The 14,032-nt window shown below is 37.1% G+C and overlaps 2 protein-coding genes across 5 annotated transcripts; both read left to right on the forward strand.

Annotated features, from left to right (window-relative positions):
- Nucleotides 1-244: 244 nt before the first annotated feature.
- LOC141827499 (arginase 1, mitochondrial) lies at nt 245-4,351 on the forward strand. The gene is made up of 7 exons (XM_074714764.1): nt 245-294; nt 628-770; nt 1,381-1,540; nt 2,256-2,389; nt 2,654-2,863; nt 3,636-3,746; nt 3,862-4,351. The coding sequence occupies exons 2-7, from the start codon at nt 633-635 to the stop codon at nt 4,120-4,122; spliced, it is 1,014 nt and encodes a 337-aa protein (XP_074570865.1). The 5' UTR covers nt 245-294; nt 628-632; the 3' UTR covers nt 4,123-4,351.
- Nucleotides 4,352-5,399: 1,048 nt separating this feature from the next.
- Nucleotides 5,400-13,830, forward strand: LOC141826744 (flowering time control protein FPA-like). 4 transcript variants are annotated; one of them, XM_074714039.1, is made up of 6 exons: nt 5,400-5,449; nt 5,539-5,856; nt 6,493-6,738; nt 8,181-8,297; nt 8,401-9,341; nt 9,422-11,136. In XM_074714039.1, the coding sequence occupies exons 2-6, from the start codon at nt 5,551-5,553 to the stop codon at nt 10,821-10,823; spliced, it is 3,012 nt and encodes a 1,003-aa protein (XP_074570140.1). In that variant the 5' UTR covers nt 5,400-5,449; nt 5,539-5,550; the 3' UTR covers nt 10,824-11,136. The 4 variants fall into 4 exon arrangements, with proteins under 4 accessions (XP_074570140.1, XP_074570139.1, XP_074570138.1 ...); XM_074714038.1 differs by adding an exon at nt 13,500-13,830 and having other exon boundaries at nt 5,414-5,856; nt 9,422-10,841; XM_074714040.1 differs by having other exon boundaries at nt 5,416-5,856; nt 8,401-8,677; nt 8,744-9,341.
- The last annotated feature ends 202 nt before the right edge of the window (nt 13,831-14,032 follow it).

The raw sequence follows: 14,032 nt of genomic DNA on the forward strand, positions 1-14,032 counted from the left end.
TAGTAAATTAGTGACTTTAGATCAAAATTAGTGAGGAGATAAAATGAGATATAACAACTGTTTGCGATTAATTAAAATGGGGGCATAAAAGTATTATAATAAAAATAAAGGGACTTCTTAACAATATATTTAGCGCATCTTCCACCACTGTTGCCGACAAAACACTGCACGGTTTGTTCCCGAACACACGCACGACAGCATTCATCAAAGCAGAGGACTGAATCCCTAATTCTCCGCGTCCCTCCTCACCAGTCCCCGCGGCGCCGCCTTTTTATTTCCCTACACAGCGAGGAGGTATCGGGCACATTCGTCTTTTTCATTCCTTCTTTTTCCGTGAGTTGATCTCAGAGATTGAGTATTTGATTTGCTTAGTTCGTTATCCTAAACCGAGTGATGTGGTTTTTTTTTTTTTTTGTTAAAATCTGAGTGTTCTTGATGGGTCATAGCTTTCCGTCGTTTTGATTTGTGGTAGCCAATCAAAATGTTATCTTTTGTTTTGTGTTCTTTCTGTGTTTCTCCGCTCTGGACTGTATCTTGGTGTCTTTATTTTTTTCCCCTGGTATATTGAAGATATTTTCTTGTTCAATTTTGGACACTGAGCGGATGTTAGTTTTCTATGGGTTGTAGAAAAGATGAGCCATGGGACGAAGTGGATGCAGTACTTAAGGCAATGGGGCGCTGCCAACGTCTCTGCGGCGTTGATAGAGAAGGGGCAGAACCGGGTCATCGATGCCTCCCTTACTCTGATTCGCGAGAGGGCCAAACTCAAGGTTAGTAGAAGTGTTATGTCGGCCTGCTCCTAATTTGAGGCAATCATTCAATTCTCGTTTTCTCTATATTGTTTTGTCTGGTTTTTTTTGCATTCAATAAAGTTGGTAGATTGATATCATCAAAATGTTATCTTATCTAAATCTCATCCTCATTTAGCTGCCCTTAATTGTCTGATTTGAAAACTCATCAAGCTTCAAAGGATGTTTAATATCGTAATTAGATGTTCACAAGGTTACTAAAACAATCTTTAATCTGTATGAAATCATATTTGAGTATGCACACATTTGTCATTCATATTTCAAGTTTGCTATAATTTGTGTTTGTTGAAATAGTGAGTGGGGATCAAACAAGCTTTTTATGGTGTCAATAACTACTATTGGTTACCTGATTAAAATTTTGCTCGATGAAGATGGCCACTGGTTTTCTTCATCATATTGGTTCTTTCGTGCCTATAAAAGTTCAAGAGATTAATCTAGTTGGATTTTTGCTGTAAAATCGATTGGTCTTTACGTGGGGACAGTCACTAAGTTTCCGAACTAAATGAAACTAAATGCACCTTTAGGTTTTCTAAATTTCTGAACTACATGAATCCCCTTTCTGTTTTTACAGGGAGAGTTACTAAGGTCTTTGGGCAGTGTGAAAGCTTCAACATCACTCCTGGGAGTTCCGCTTGGACACAATTCCTCTTTCCTGCAGGGTCCTGCGTTTGCTCCTCCTCGGATTAGGGAGGCTATCTGGTGTGGTAGTACCAACTCTAGCACTGAAGAAGGTAATGTAAATTTTCACTTTTTTTTTTTCAATGCAATTGTATTATCAGTGGAGCAGATCAACAGAACTAGATTTAGGTTGGTCTTACCAGATGTTGCTCCTTTTCATCTTTCCCGATGCACTCTCTTTATATTTTGGTGCTTAGATATATTCACTTAATTGACATGGAAAGTCATCACTTGTTTCATGTTCTCTGTAAACAATTTCACATATCTAAATTGCATGATTTGGAAGTTGCCAACATCATACAACTCAAAATATAAGTCAGCCTCCTAAAGTTGGTTTCACAAATGCTTGAGCTTGCTTTTCACATTGATATAACCTGCCTGTTTGATTGAAGTAATCTGAATATTTACACTGTAAAATGTTGGTTTATCAATTGTCACAAAACCGACAGCAGAGTCTTTTTTGTCAGGTACTATCAATTTGCTGCTGATCATAGAAAATGAGTCCTTTGCATGTTGAATTGGTTATAGTTGTAGATATGAGGGTTAGAGGGGGTAGAAAAAACTTTGTTAATGTGATCAAAATATAATTGATTGGATATTATTAGCAAGATAGTCTTACCAAGACAATGCTTTTTTGGTTATCTTCAATATATTTTTTTAGAGTCCATCCTGGAATGTAATTTGGTTGGCGTCCATCATTTCCTTTGTAGTTTAATTCTTGTAGATGATGGAATATCTCAATTTATATTCAACTGGGTGTTTGCACAGGTAAAGAATTAAATGATCCTCGTGTGCTAACTGATGTTGGTGATGTTCCTATACAAGAGATACGAGATTGTGGAGTTGATGATGACAGACTAATGAATATTATAAGTGAGTCTGTCAAGTTAGTGATGGAACAGGTAACACAAATATTTCAAATTTCTGATTCCATTCTTTATATTTAAGTTATTTGCATTATTCAGATTTTTGAAATTGTAATTAGATAATCATGCTACTGCATTATTTATAGTTCTAGGCAGCTTGAAAATGCTCCTAGGCATATTGGGATATGTCATCATTTTAAAAATTTACTGCAATAATAAGCAACACTATCTGTTGCAACTATGTAAATCCAGCCTTAGTTTCAGTCAGTATCCTCTCTGAGCTTGCTATTTCATGTACAGGATCCATTGCGACCTCTTGTTTTAGGTGGTGACCACTCCATTTCTTTTCCTGTCGTCAGAGCTGTATCAGAAAAGCTAGGTGGGCCTTTAGATATTCTTCACCTAGATGCCCATCCGGATATATATGATGCTTTTGAGGGGAACAAGTATTCACATGCTTCTTCTTTTGCACGAATAATGGAGGGAGGTTATGCTAGGCGCCTTCTGCAGGTATTATTCTGTCAAATTAATAAACAATGTTTTTCGACATTTTGCATTAGATTCTGAGTATGAGGACATCATTTTTGTTACCCACCCAGAAAGTACCATTTGTGTTTTTGACTGTTTGGAAAATTTTTTTCTTCTAAGCTTATGTTTGTTAATTGTATTTTCTACATCTCATAGGATAATTTTTACTCAACATTCTTTCATCCAATACTATATAAAAGAAAAGCCTACCTTATATTTGTGATTGTATTTTCTATGTTGCGTAGGATGTTTTTTGCTCAACTCGAAAAGGACTTTTAGTGTCACATGGAAGCTTGCTAGATTTATTGTGATCAAGGGTCCACAAGTGATGTGCTTTATCCTGAAAAAGAGAGATTTTTTTTCTCCTGTAGTTAAAATATTTTCTAACATAACTGATGACTTCAGAAAGATTCAGAAGATGGAATAATCTGATCTCTAGTATTCTTTTATTAAGTAACTTAGCAGTATTATGCGAGGTTTTTTGGTTGACAAAAAGAATATTCTGGACTGTATTACGACATTTGCTACACAGAAAGCACTACCATCAGCTCTTATGATGTCGAATCTTGCATCACATATGAGCTATCTAAATTGTAATGGAAGACATGTAGTAAAGCGATATCTGGCAAATTTTATGTACCAATTCATTTCATCTTTTAAACTCTTCGCTCGTGCTATATTTCGGCACGATGAATGCAATGTTATTTCTTGAATGTCTCATTTTGATATTGAAAAATGCATACTTGTGTTTCAGGTCGGAATCAGGTCGATTACTCGTGAAGGGCGTGAACAAGGGAAAAGGTTTGGCGTCGAGCAGTACGAAATGCGCACTTTTTCACAAGACCGTCATGTGCTAGAAAATTTGGTAATGTTTTATTTCCTCTAACAACGGATCAGTTGTCCATCAAGATACGATATTTGAGTGAGTATGCTTATGCTAAGTAACTTGAGAGTTCTTCCTTGCCTACATTATTTTCCAGAAACTAGGGGAAGGCGTTAAGGGTGTCTACATCTCGGTGGATGTCGATTGCCTTGACCCTGCATTTGCTCCTGGAGTGTCTCATATCGAGCCGGGAGGTCTCTCATTCCGCGATGTACTCAACATCCTCCATAATCTCCAAGCCGATGTTGTTGCTGCCGATGTCGTGGAGTTCAACCCGCAGCGTGACACCGTCGATGGGATGACTGCCATGGTGGCTGCAAAGCTGGTGAGGGAACTTACTGCAAAGATCTCCAAGTAGCATCCACCATGCCGACTCTTTCGATATCACCTTTAAAATTTTAATTTATGGCTTGTATTTGTATTTTCTTTTTCCTCAACTCCAACGCTTGTAAACTCATTAGTTAGAATTGAAAGTTGAAGTGTCTTATCCCAAGTGGTAAGCATGGAGATATATGTTGTTTGAGATTTTGAGTTCGAATCTTCTTAGCAACATGTATTTATTGACTAAGGTACTGTGCGATTTAAGTGTTAGCAACATATATCTGTTGGTTGAGGTGTTGTTGAGGTAGTATGTTTTTATCAATATAGTAGTACCGTATTCAAAAAATCCCTTGGTTGAGATGTTGCTGTTGAGGTAGTATGTTCTTATCAACATAGTGGTACCGTGTCTTCAAAAAATTATTTAGGGGGTTTTCTGATATGGGACTGTTTCGGCTGTGGGGCCGATCACTATAAAAAGTTTACCGACTACAATTTAGGTCCCTGGGACAATAGTGCTGCGGTAGGACGTCCAGGTTGTCACCTAAGCACCTGCGGTTCGATCCCCAGCTACGACGTATTTATCCTGATGGCCGGTGGAAAATTTTCATGGGGAGGATTTTCCAATTTACATTTACCCTCGTGGTCGATGGGAAATTTCTGTGGGACCAGACTGATCATCTCAGAGATAGTCAATGGGGCTAATTATGATTTATCATTAGTTAGAATTGAAATAGTGTAAAAAAAAAAGATTGGCATATCAACTTTCAACTATAATAATATATTTTTATTGATAGACAATTAAAAAGTATTTTAAAAATATTTTTAAAAAATTTATCAAAATGATATTTTATTTATAATTCAATATTTAAAATAGTTTTCTATACTTCACATTAGAACAGCTTTAATTTTAAATAAATTATATATAAAGTATTATTTAAGAATTAGGAATGTTGTCATTTTTATTTAATATTATAATTATATAGCTTTCTATCTGAGAATAATTTCATTTTGATTCAAATAGTTTCATTATTTTCTTATTTTGTCCCTTCATTTATTTATTTTTTATTTAAATTAGCTCAGATCGAAAGTATATGAATCCATGTGAATTATTGCTTTTCCAATTTTATATGAAATCGATTTATGAATTCGTTTAGGGTCTAAAAATAAAAAACGGAAAAAGAGAATAATTTGGGCCGTTTATGTAATAAATTAAAATCTGGAGGAACAAAACAGAATTTTCAAGTGCACCCGTTCTATCTTCTTTATATAGGCCGCGACGCGTCAGAAACGCCACCCCCGAATCGTTAGGGTTTCTTTCGCGTTCTTCTCCGCCAGTTTGTAGATCCGCTCTGCGATCGATTTCTGTGAGCGAATTTTTTTTTTTATCCTTTTTGTTGTTGTAGATTTCCTTCTGTCCCTCTCGTGGATCTGCCAGAAATCGTTTGGGATTCAGGCGGAGCCGGGGATGCCGATCAACAAGTCTGCCGGTGTTTCTTCCGACCACCGGCGTCCATCGTCTTCCAAGGATCCGGACAGCAGTGAGACTGCCTCGAATACTCTCTGGGTGGGGCAACTCTCCGCTGAAACCACCGATTCAGATCTGATGGTCGTCTTCTCCAAGCACGGCGCCTTGGATTGCACCACGATGCAATCGGCGAGAAACTATACCTTCGTGTACTTCCGGCAAGTCGAGGAAGCCAAGGCGGCCAAGGAAGCCCTCCAAGGGAGCGTGATCCATGGGAGCGCGATCAGGATTGAGTTCGCCAGACCGGTTAGTACAACCACTTCTACCTTTGCGTAGATTGATATGGATGCTATATGGGATAATGAAATAGGAAGATCTGGTTAATTTCTGGTTTGTTTGTTTTGGCTCGTTGTATGTTCAGTTAGACCTTTCGTAGAATATAGGTTCCAATGCACATTATCACCAAGATAAGGACACGATGGACATAGATTTGTGAGCTAGTCGTCTTTAAAGTAGTTGGATCATGTTGTAGATTCAAACCTGGCATCCCCTCTGCTACACGACTTTTTCTGAGGAAACAATACTGCCATACCTTAATCATCGCTTTCACTGCATAAGTGAAAATAGATGAAGGGTTTATAGTTGTTGTTTTACCAATAACATTAGATTTAGTTACGGTGGAAGGTGAACAAACATATGCCAGAACTTTGTCTTCCCTTTAAGATTAGACGAGTAAATGGATCAACTCATCCACTTACATTTCAAAGTGATCATTGTTTACCTATAACATTGTTTAACTGCTCTTTAAACACGCCCCCCCCCCCCCCCCCCCCACCCCCAATTTAGTTAGTGTTTTGCTTTGATTTTGGAAAAGCTAAAGTATTTGTATTTGAATCAAATTCTAGTAATCAAATTAACACTGTGTTTAATTTCCTCATGCAGCCAAGAGCAGCTAAGCAGATATGGGTTGGTGGGTTTAATTCATCTGTAAGTAAGGAACAACTTAAAGAAGAGTTTTTGCAGTTTGGTAAGATTGAAGAGTACAGATTTTTCAGAGATCGAAATTCAGCTATTATTGAATATTATAAGTTGGAAGATGCCATTGCTGCTCACAAAAATATGAATGGGAAGAAGTTTTCTGGTCAACAACTACGTGTTGATTTTCTGCGCTCTCAACCTCCTAAAAGGGTATCTTTCCTTACAGCTACATTTGTTTTTTCTTTCATTCCTTGTTAGTTATATTGATCAAGGTTTGTCTAGGATTTTCCATGTCACCCATGGTTTTTAAAGTATATTTGAGGGTATGAAGTTAAGCCACTGCATGATGCACATGCAGTATGCTAATGTGTATGCTGTCCATTTCTTCTTTTTAAAAAAACCCAACATTAGTCATAAGCATTGCCATTCTTTTAAAATAATACCAATGTTTATACTTATTATAGTCATGTAATTATTACAATTGGTTATCACAGAAATATCCCTTAATTATGACCAATTAGTGTCACATGTTAATCCACTTAATTAACAACTATTACAAGTAAATTCACTTAATTTTTTATTACAAATCCATTTAATTTGTACTTCATATTTTTCATAAATGAATTCACTTAATTATCACTATTTATTATTTATCACCAATCAATCTATTAAAAATGAATCTTTGGAGCCAACTCCTCACAGTATAAATAGTCTCAACTGATGTATACAATAAAGTCCTCACCTATGATAAATAATAATATAATACTATTGCTCAAATAAATATGACCTTGCAGATCCACACTTCCATGTCTTTATTGCCGGCTATGTGCTCTAACAAAACCCTAGGCTTTTTATCACCATTTATAATATCCCTTTCACTCTAAATCTTTACACACCAATTATTTCACCTTGGGTTTATATCTTATTGGTTACTTTGAGTAGGCTAACTTAAGTCACCTTTTTGATAGATGGTGCGCTAATTTGACCATATATTAATTGATGGTGTCCAGAGAAAGATAAAGGTTTAAGGTTTATAACAAGAGATGTATAAGTACCAACATACAAATCATCAATCAGGGAGGGAGGAACTAGAGTAGCAATCTTTATCTTTTGAAAACTTGTTATCCAACTTATCTGTCCATATAAAATAAAAATGATATGTAGATTCAAGCAGTACTAGAAAATGCTTCTTTTTTTCTATTACATGAAAACTGTTTTGAACAAAATCACAATTAACTTGAAAATGTTTTAGAATTCTGAGAACCTAGGGACTGATATATAACCCTTAAATGATCATTACTCGTATGCCAATATGCAGTGGCTATGTGCTCCCTCATTGCATAAGCTTATGCACTTGTATGGGGACTTGTTAAAATAATTATAACACCCATGTCTAGTTGTGAGGATGACATTGACATAGAATATCACAACGAGCATGGGTAGTCATGAACTGTAATTTCATGAACAATAACTTATTTGGTTGATTTTGAACTTCTCATGCTTCTTGATAGTACTTATGCTTCCCAGACTGACACTGTTTCAATGTCCATGAAGTGACATGCACAAGCAATATTTTGTTGTTTTGTACCTTTTTCATTCACCATCAAGATTATCTACTTATGTCTCTCTAACTGATGCTCTCAATGAAATAGGAGTGGCCTGACCGCCATGATTTGAGGAATGGGCATCTGGGCAACCTAAGATCATTGCCATCTGACAGCTTGAGAAATTTTCATAATTCTTCCCCCCTCGGGTCTAAGTGGGATATGGTATATTTTTCTTCAAGTGAAACTTTACTACTGTTTTTTCCACTTCACCGATGTAGATTTTGTGAATCTTGCCTCAAACTTCTTTGCTTTCTTGAAATTTCAGCTTCATGGGGTGCTCCAAGATGGTCCTCCAAGCAATGTCCTTTGCATAAGATATCCACCTCCGGTTCAGATTGATCAGAAAATGCTTCACAATGCCATGATTCTCTTTGGTGAAATTGAAATGATAAAATCATTTCCAGCTAGACACTATTCTTTTGTGGTGTTCAGAAGCATTGATGAAGCTAGGCGTGCAAAAGATGGTCTACAGGGCCGCCTCTTTAATGATCCTAGGATACAGATACTCTATGCCAATGATGAACTTTTGGCATCTGGTACAGGTAATTCACCATCCTTCTATCGATTCAAAGTTATTGCACAGAGATCTGATATGTTTTTCAATATAGGCCCATTTGGACCTCTTGAATTGTTAGGTCCTGGTCATCTGATCCCACCAAATAATTTACTTGGCTCCCTGCATCCTAGTCTTCTGCCTGGAACAAATATGGTATCAAGGCCATTTGGGCCACAAGGATTAGATCCCCGCCATGCAGGAGCTGGACTCCATGAACTTGGTATTCTTCATCCAAATCTCCTTGAGGTTGATGCTGGTAAATCTATGCCGAGGATACGTCGGTCTCCCTCAGCTCCAGGAATTCTTCCTTCCCCTTCAGGTATTTTTCCGGGTGTCCGTTCCATGCCTGATGCATGGGATGGAGTTGATATGAGAGACCCAAAGAGGGTTAGGTTAGATAGTCCTCCCAGCAATGATGATTTTCGTCAAAGAAAATCTGGTAGCGGCAGTATGGAGGAGCACCTTTTTATGTTATCTCATCCAGATAGAGGTGCTTCTAGTCGTAGTCAAGTTGGTCCTGCTTCTCACAACCGCCATAACTTGCATTCTCCTGATAGAGACTATATTTGGCGTGGTGTTATTGCTAAAGGAGGAGCACATGTTTGCTATGCTCGTTGTGTACCAATAGGAAAGGGCATTGATTCACCAATGTAGGTTTTAGTTTGTTGCACTTTGCTGGTTTTAGTAGATTGATATTTGTTCTAACTAATGTTATCTGACATTTTGCTAGGCCTAGTGTTGTCAACTGTTCGGCTAGAACTGGATTGGATATGCTCACAAAACATTATGCTGAGGCAATTAGTTTTGATATTGTCTTCTTTTTACCAGATAGTGAAGAGGATTTTGCTTCTTACACTGAGTTTTTAAGGTACCTTGGCCTAAAGAATCGTGCTGGAGTTGCAAAGCTTGAAGATGGCACTACTCTATTTTTGGTACCTCCATCGGAATTCTTAACCAAGGTATTGAATGTGAATGGCCCTGAACGTCTGTATGGTGTTGTTCTGAATATGCAGCAGCAGTCACCTGCTGCTCAACAATCACAAATAGCTATTCCTCAACCACTCCGTCAGATTGATCGCCAGGAAGAACCCCTGGAGAAAGGGTATAATTTTGTCCGTCACAATGAAGAGCAAATACTAAGAGCTGATTATAACAGGGCTTTACGTGAGGAAGTGGTGCGACATCCTGTCGTTGAAAAATTTCCATCAGCTCACAGGGATGAACAACATATGGCACAATCAACACCACTGGACCAAGATGACAATTCTTCTTCTGCTGCTGCTTCTCAGTTGAAAGCTACCTTAACTCCGGAACTAATAGCAACTTTAGCTTCTCTTATACCCAGCAACAATCAATCATCAGCTTCTGCTGCTCAGCTGCCATCTAACTCAACTGTGAGACCTACTTCATCCTATACCCCTGCAATGCCTGATGGATCAGCTCCATTTCAGAGTTGGAGGCAAGAGAATCAGATGGCTCTTTCTCTTAATTCCATGGATCAACAGAAGCTGCCATCGCATTTAGGGCAAGATTTCAATAGCCAGGGGCCTCCGGTCATTCAGTTTCCACCATTCACAAATACGGCAAGTGGGACTGATCCTGCCACACAACCATTTTATGGTGGCATTCAGATTCAAAATCCGATTCTTACCATGCAACAAGCCCCTGCAGTTTCAACAAATCAGCTGAATAACTATGAAACATCACAACGTGGACAGTTTTCCACCACCCAAAGCAATCAACTCTATCAGTTTGATAACACCTATGGTAATCGTGACAACTATGGAAGTTTAACAACAAGTGTTGCTGATCCATTTCCTTCTTCGGTTCAGCAGCAACCAAGACTTGGTTCTTCATCTGCTCATAGTCTATTTGGAAATGTACCTCAGCACCAACCTGCCATGTCAATGCCAAATAACAAAGGGAATCTGGAGTTTACTAACCAAGGGCAGCAGCCAGAAAACATATTACCGGGTTCTAGCCAGGGAACATCCCAAGGTGATGCTGACAAGAACCAGCGATATCAGTCAACCCTGCAATTTGCTGCTAATTTGCTTCTCCAAATTCAACAGCAGCAGCAGCAACAACAAGCAAATGCTAACACTGCACCTGGATCTGGAAACCATCAGTGAGACTGACTTTGGTATCAGGTACTACTTGCCTTTCATTAGAATCTTTTATTGATATGCTGGATTTTCTTGCTTAGTTTGGTCCAAGCATCTACTATTTTTAAGGTTCACCCTCACTAGAATGCATGGTTATCTTAGGATTTTCATGTTGCTTTGTAAGTTAACAATCGAAGTCTTATTTAGATCCACAAGTACAAGAAGGTAAAATTGAGAAATTAAAAAACATATTCTAGAGTTCTATTTGACGGTCTTAATGGATGGAGTAAAGAATTGAAATTCATCAGACTGGGCATTTGAGCTTAGAGAGAGCCTATAGAAGTTAAAGAGACTGAATTAAAAGTACAGTGACATAGTATTGCTTAGGGTTGAATGAAGGGATTAGATCCAGGTACCTGAAATAGTTGGAACTAAACTGGGTGATCAAAGTTGGATCAGGACTATGATCGTGTTTACTTCCACACTAATCCTTTTCTTTATTGGTCGCAATTAGATTCTGCCTCTGCTACAGTAGTAAGAGAATAACATCCATCAACTATAAGTTTTGGTAGCTGATTTAGAAACTGTTAAGAAATTAGAAAACCAAGGGAATTGTTTATGCTAAAGGGCATTTTCTTGTTGTAACAGAAAATATAAGATACCTTGCATCATACCTGGTAGTTGTATGCTACAGTAGTTGTATTTAGGATATGATTATTAATTTTTATGGACGCATGTTAAAATAATTAGTTAGTTATGTTGTATTTTAAAGATTTTTTGCAGGTATTACTGTGCAGCAATTATTTTATTTTGGTTAATATTTAGTGCAAATTTTCTTTCATGGTTTTGGTTTAGTTTTATAATACAACTATAGTAGTAATTAGAAATTTTGAATAGTTGTTACTTAATCCAACTTTGATTTGGAAGTTTATACTATTATTAACTTTGAAAGGGACAAACTAGAAAATCCCTCCCAGTCTAGTTAGGGCAAACAAAAACAAAGAACAAAGAATAGGAACCCCGACTCCTAGTTTCTTTTCTTTCCTCATCAAAAGAAGGCTTCCCAGGCAGCTTCTGTAACATCCTGGCCTTCCTCTGACCTTCCTCCTTTCTTCCAATAGCTAATTCACCACATCACTTATATTTCATTTAGCAAATGAATATAACAAATGTATATGACCTAAAATGTTGTGCAATAGCTAAAATCCCATGAACGAGTCTAGCTGGAAATTCTACTCACTTTACAGTCTGTGTGAGTAGTACTTGCCAACTTATCTTCTTCATCTTGGAAAATAGCTTTTGCATTTGATCGATATCTGACTTGGTTGAAGTAGGGTGTAAATAGCGGAATTGGACTGTTTGTTATAAATTATTTTCCTTTTATTATTGTTGGACAATTACACTAGGTTACATGAAATCCTTAGGCTGCCCTTAGGAAGTGGTTACAGTAGTGGCAAACTAAAAGATGGAAAAAAATACTAAAAGCATCAGATTCCTGCATTACTTGACATTCACTCTTTCTTTTGTGATTGTGTCATGCATGCTCACTGTATGAACAAACATGAACAATCACACATGTTCCTGTTTCGGTGTCACTTTTGTCTGAAAATTTTGAACTTATATATTACAGTTCACATTTATATGATCTGAGTTGGCCTAGACCTTGATGAATATTTTTGTTGACCCTGCATTTGATATTATTCAAATATATTTAGGGCGGTACTTGTTCTTTGTAAAGCGAATTATCCATTCTTAAATTATCATCGCAATATTGAAAGTATTGACTATTCTTATTCAAGTACAACATCTATTCTGATTGCCACATAGAACGTCAATACCAAAAGGTCTAAAGTGAACGAAGTGAGACTTTGTCAAGGAGCTAAAATTAATTTAGAAATTCTTCAAACGAGTGAAAGGCCTTCAATTTCGCTTTAGAATGTGTTTCATATATCTGGATCAAATTACGAATTTCCACCTCTAAATACCTAATATATTCTCAGAAAGCTGAATTTCTCTCTCGCTAGCCATTTTAGAGGTTTAGAATTCGATTTCTCCAATTTGATGAAACAAATTGAGGGATTGCTTTAAAATTTTGAGGTCTAACTTGTCTATATAAATAAGAGAATAATGCGTATTGTGGGTTGCCTTTCGCCGTAGAAACACAATCTCTAGTGCTAAAACGATGCAATTTTTTCATCCCTCTACCCAATACCTTCCTGCTGACAATTCATGCAAATATTGGCTTTCTAGTATTTTTGCAAAGCAAATAAACTTGTATAGCATAATTTCATTGTAGGTGTTACTTTGAACAACGAGGAATCTGAGCCAAATATTCTTTAAGAAGTAATGACACCGTTCGCTTGTAGTTAGATCAAACTACTCATCTAGAAATGGCAATGGCGAGCTTGTAGTATCATGAAAGTCGATGTGAATCGATCAGCAAGATTTTAACTTAAATATAAACTGTTATGATTTTAGAAATCTAAAATTACCAACAACTTAGGTTGACGATTAACTCAGGCCTACATCATGTCTATGTAGATTATTCCACACGTGCTCTGTGCTAGTTGATTTTGTTTGGTTTCATCTTTAGGATTTCAATCATACAAACGATTATCTAAAACTGGTAATTGATGGTGTTATGGCTTGGTAATCTGTTTTTCCTAATATTTAATATCGGTACATTGGTTATCGATAATGCAGTTATCAAGTTCCAATGGGAAGGAAAGAATTCGAACGTTGAATGATAGGTAGAGATGCAATCATAGGTATGGCGAAACAACTAGTAAACACAAGGATTTTTTTTTTCCTAAAACACTTTCCACAAGTGCAAGTTGCGTCGTATGAACCCAGTGTTCTATTGTCATTTGGAAATTATATATTCCTATCATTTGTTTCCACCTGACATAAGGTAGCAGCGTGCTGATAATTGAAACTGCTTATCGTTTCAGTGTTCATTGTTCTACCTAGAAAATTCTGTAAGTTTTGTTATTGCTGCCATTTTTTGCGTACAACCAAATCCGTTTTCTTATCCTGATCTAAGAATTTCTAGCACTTGGTAGTTTCTACACGTACAGACATGTGAATTTTTCTTGCAAAAACGCCCCAAATAAATTCCTATTTTGATTCGCGATGTGCTCAATGTCTCATCCTTGTCACTATAATGGCATTCATTTGGCACGTCAATCTCTTGCCAAATTTCCTCCTGATGACTAACAGGCCATGGAGCTTGTGAT

Source organism: Curcuma longa, chromosome 4 (assembly GCF_044706935.1).
Source record: "Curcuma longa cultivar G26 ecotype Majalengka, Jawa Barat chromosome 4, ITB_CL_G26_1.1, whole genome shotgun sequence".
NCBI classification, from domain to species: Eukaryota; Viridiplantae; Streptophyta; class Magnoliopsida; order Zingiberales; family Zingiberaceae; genus Curcuma; species Curcuma longa.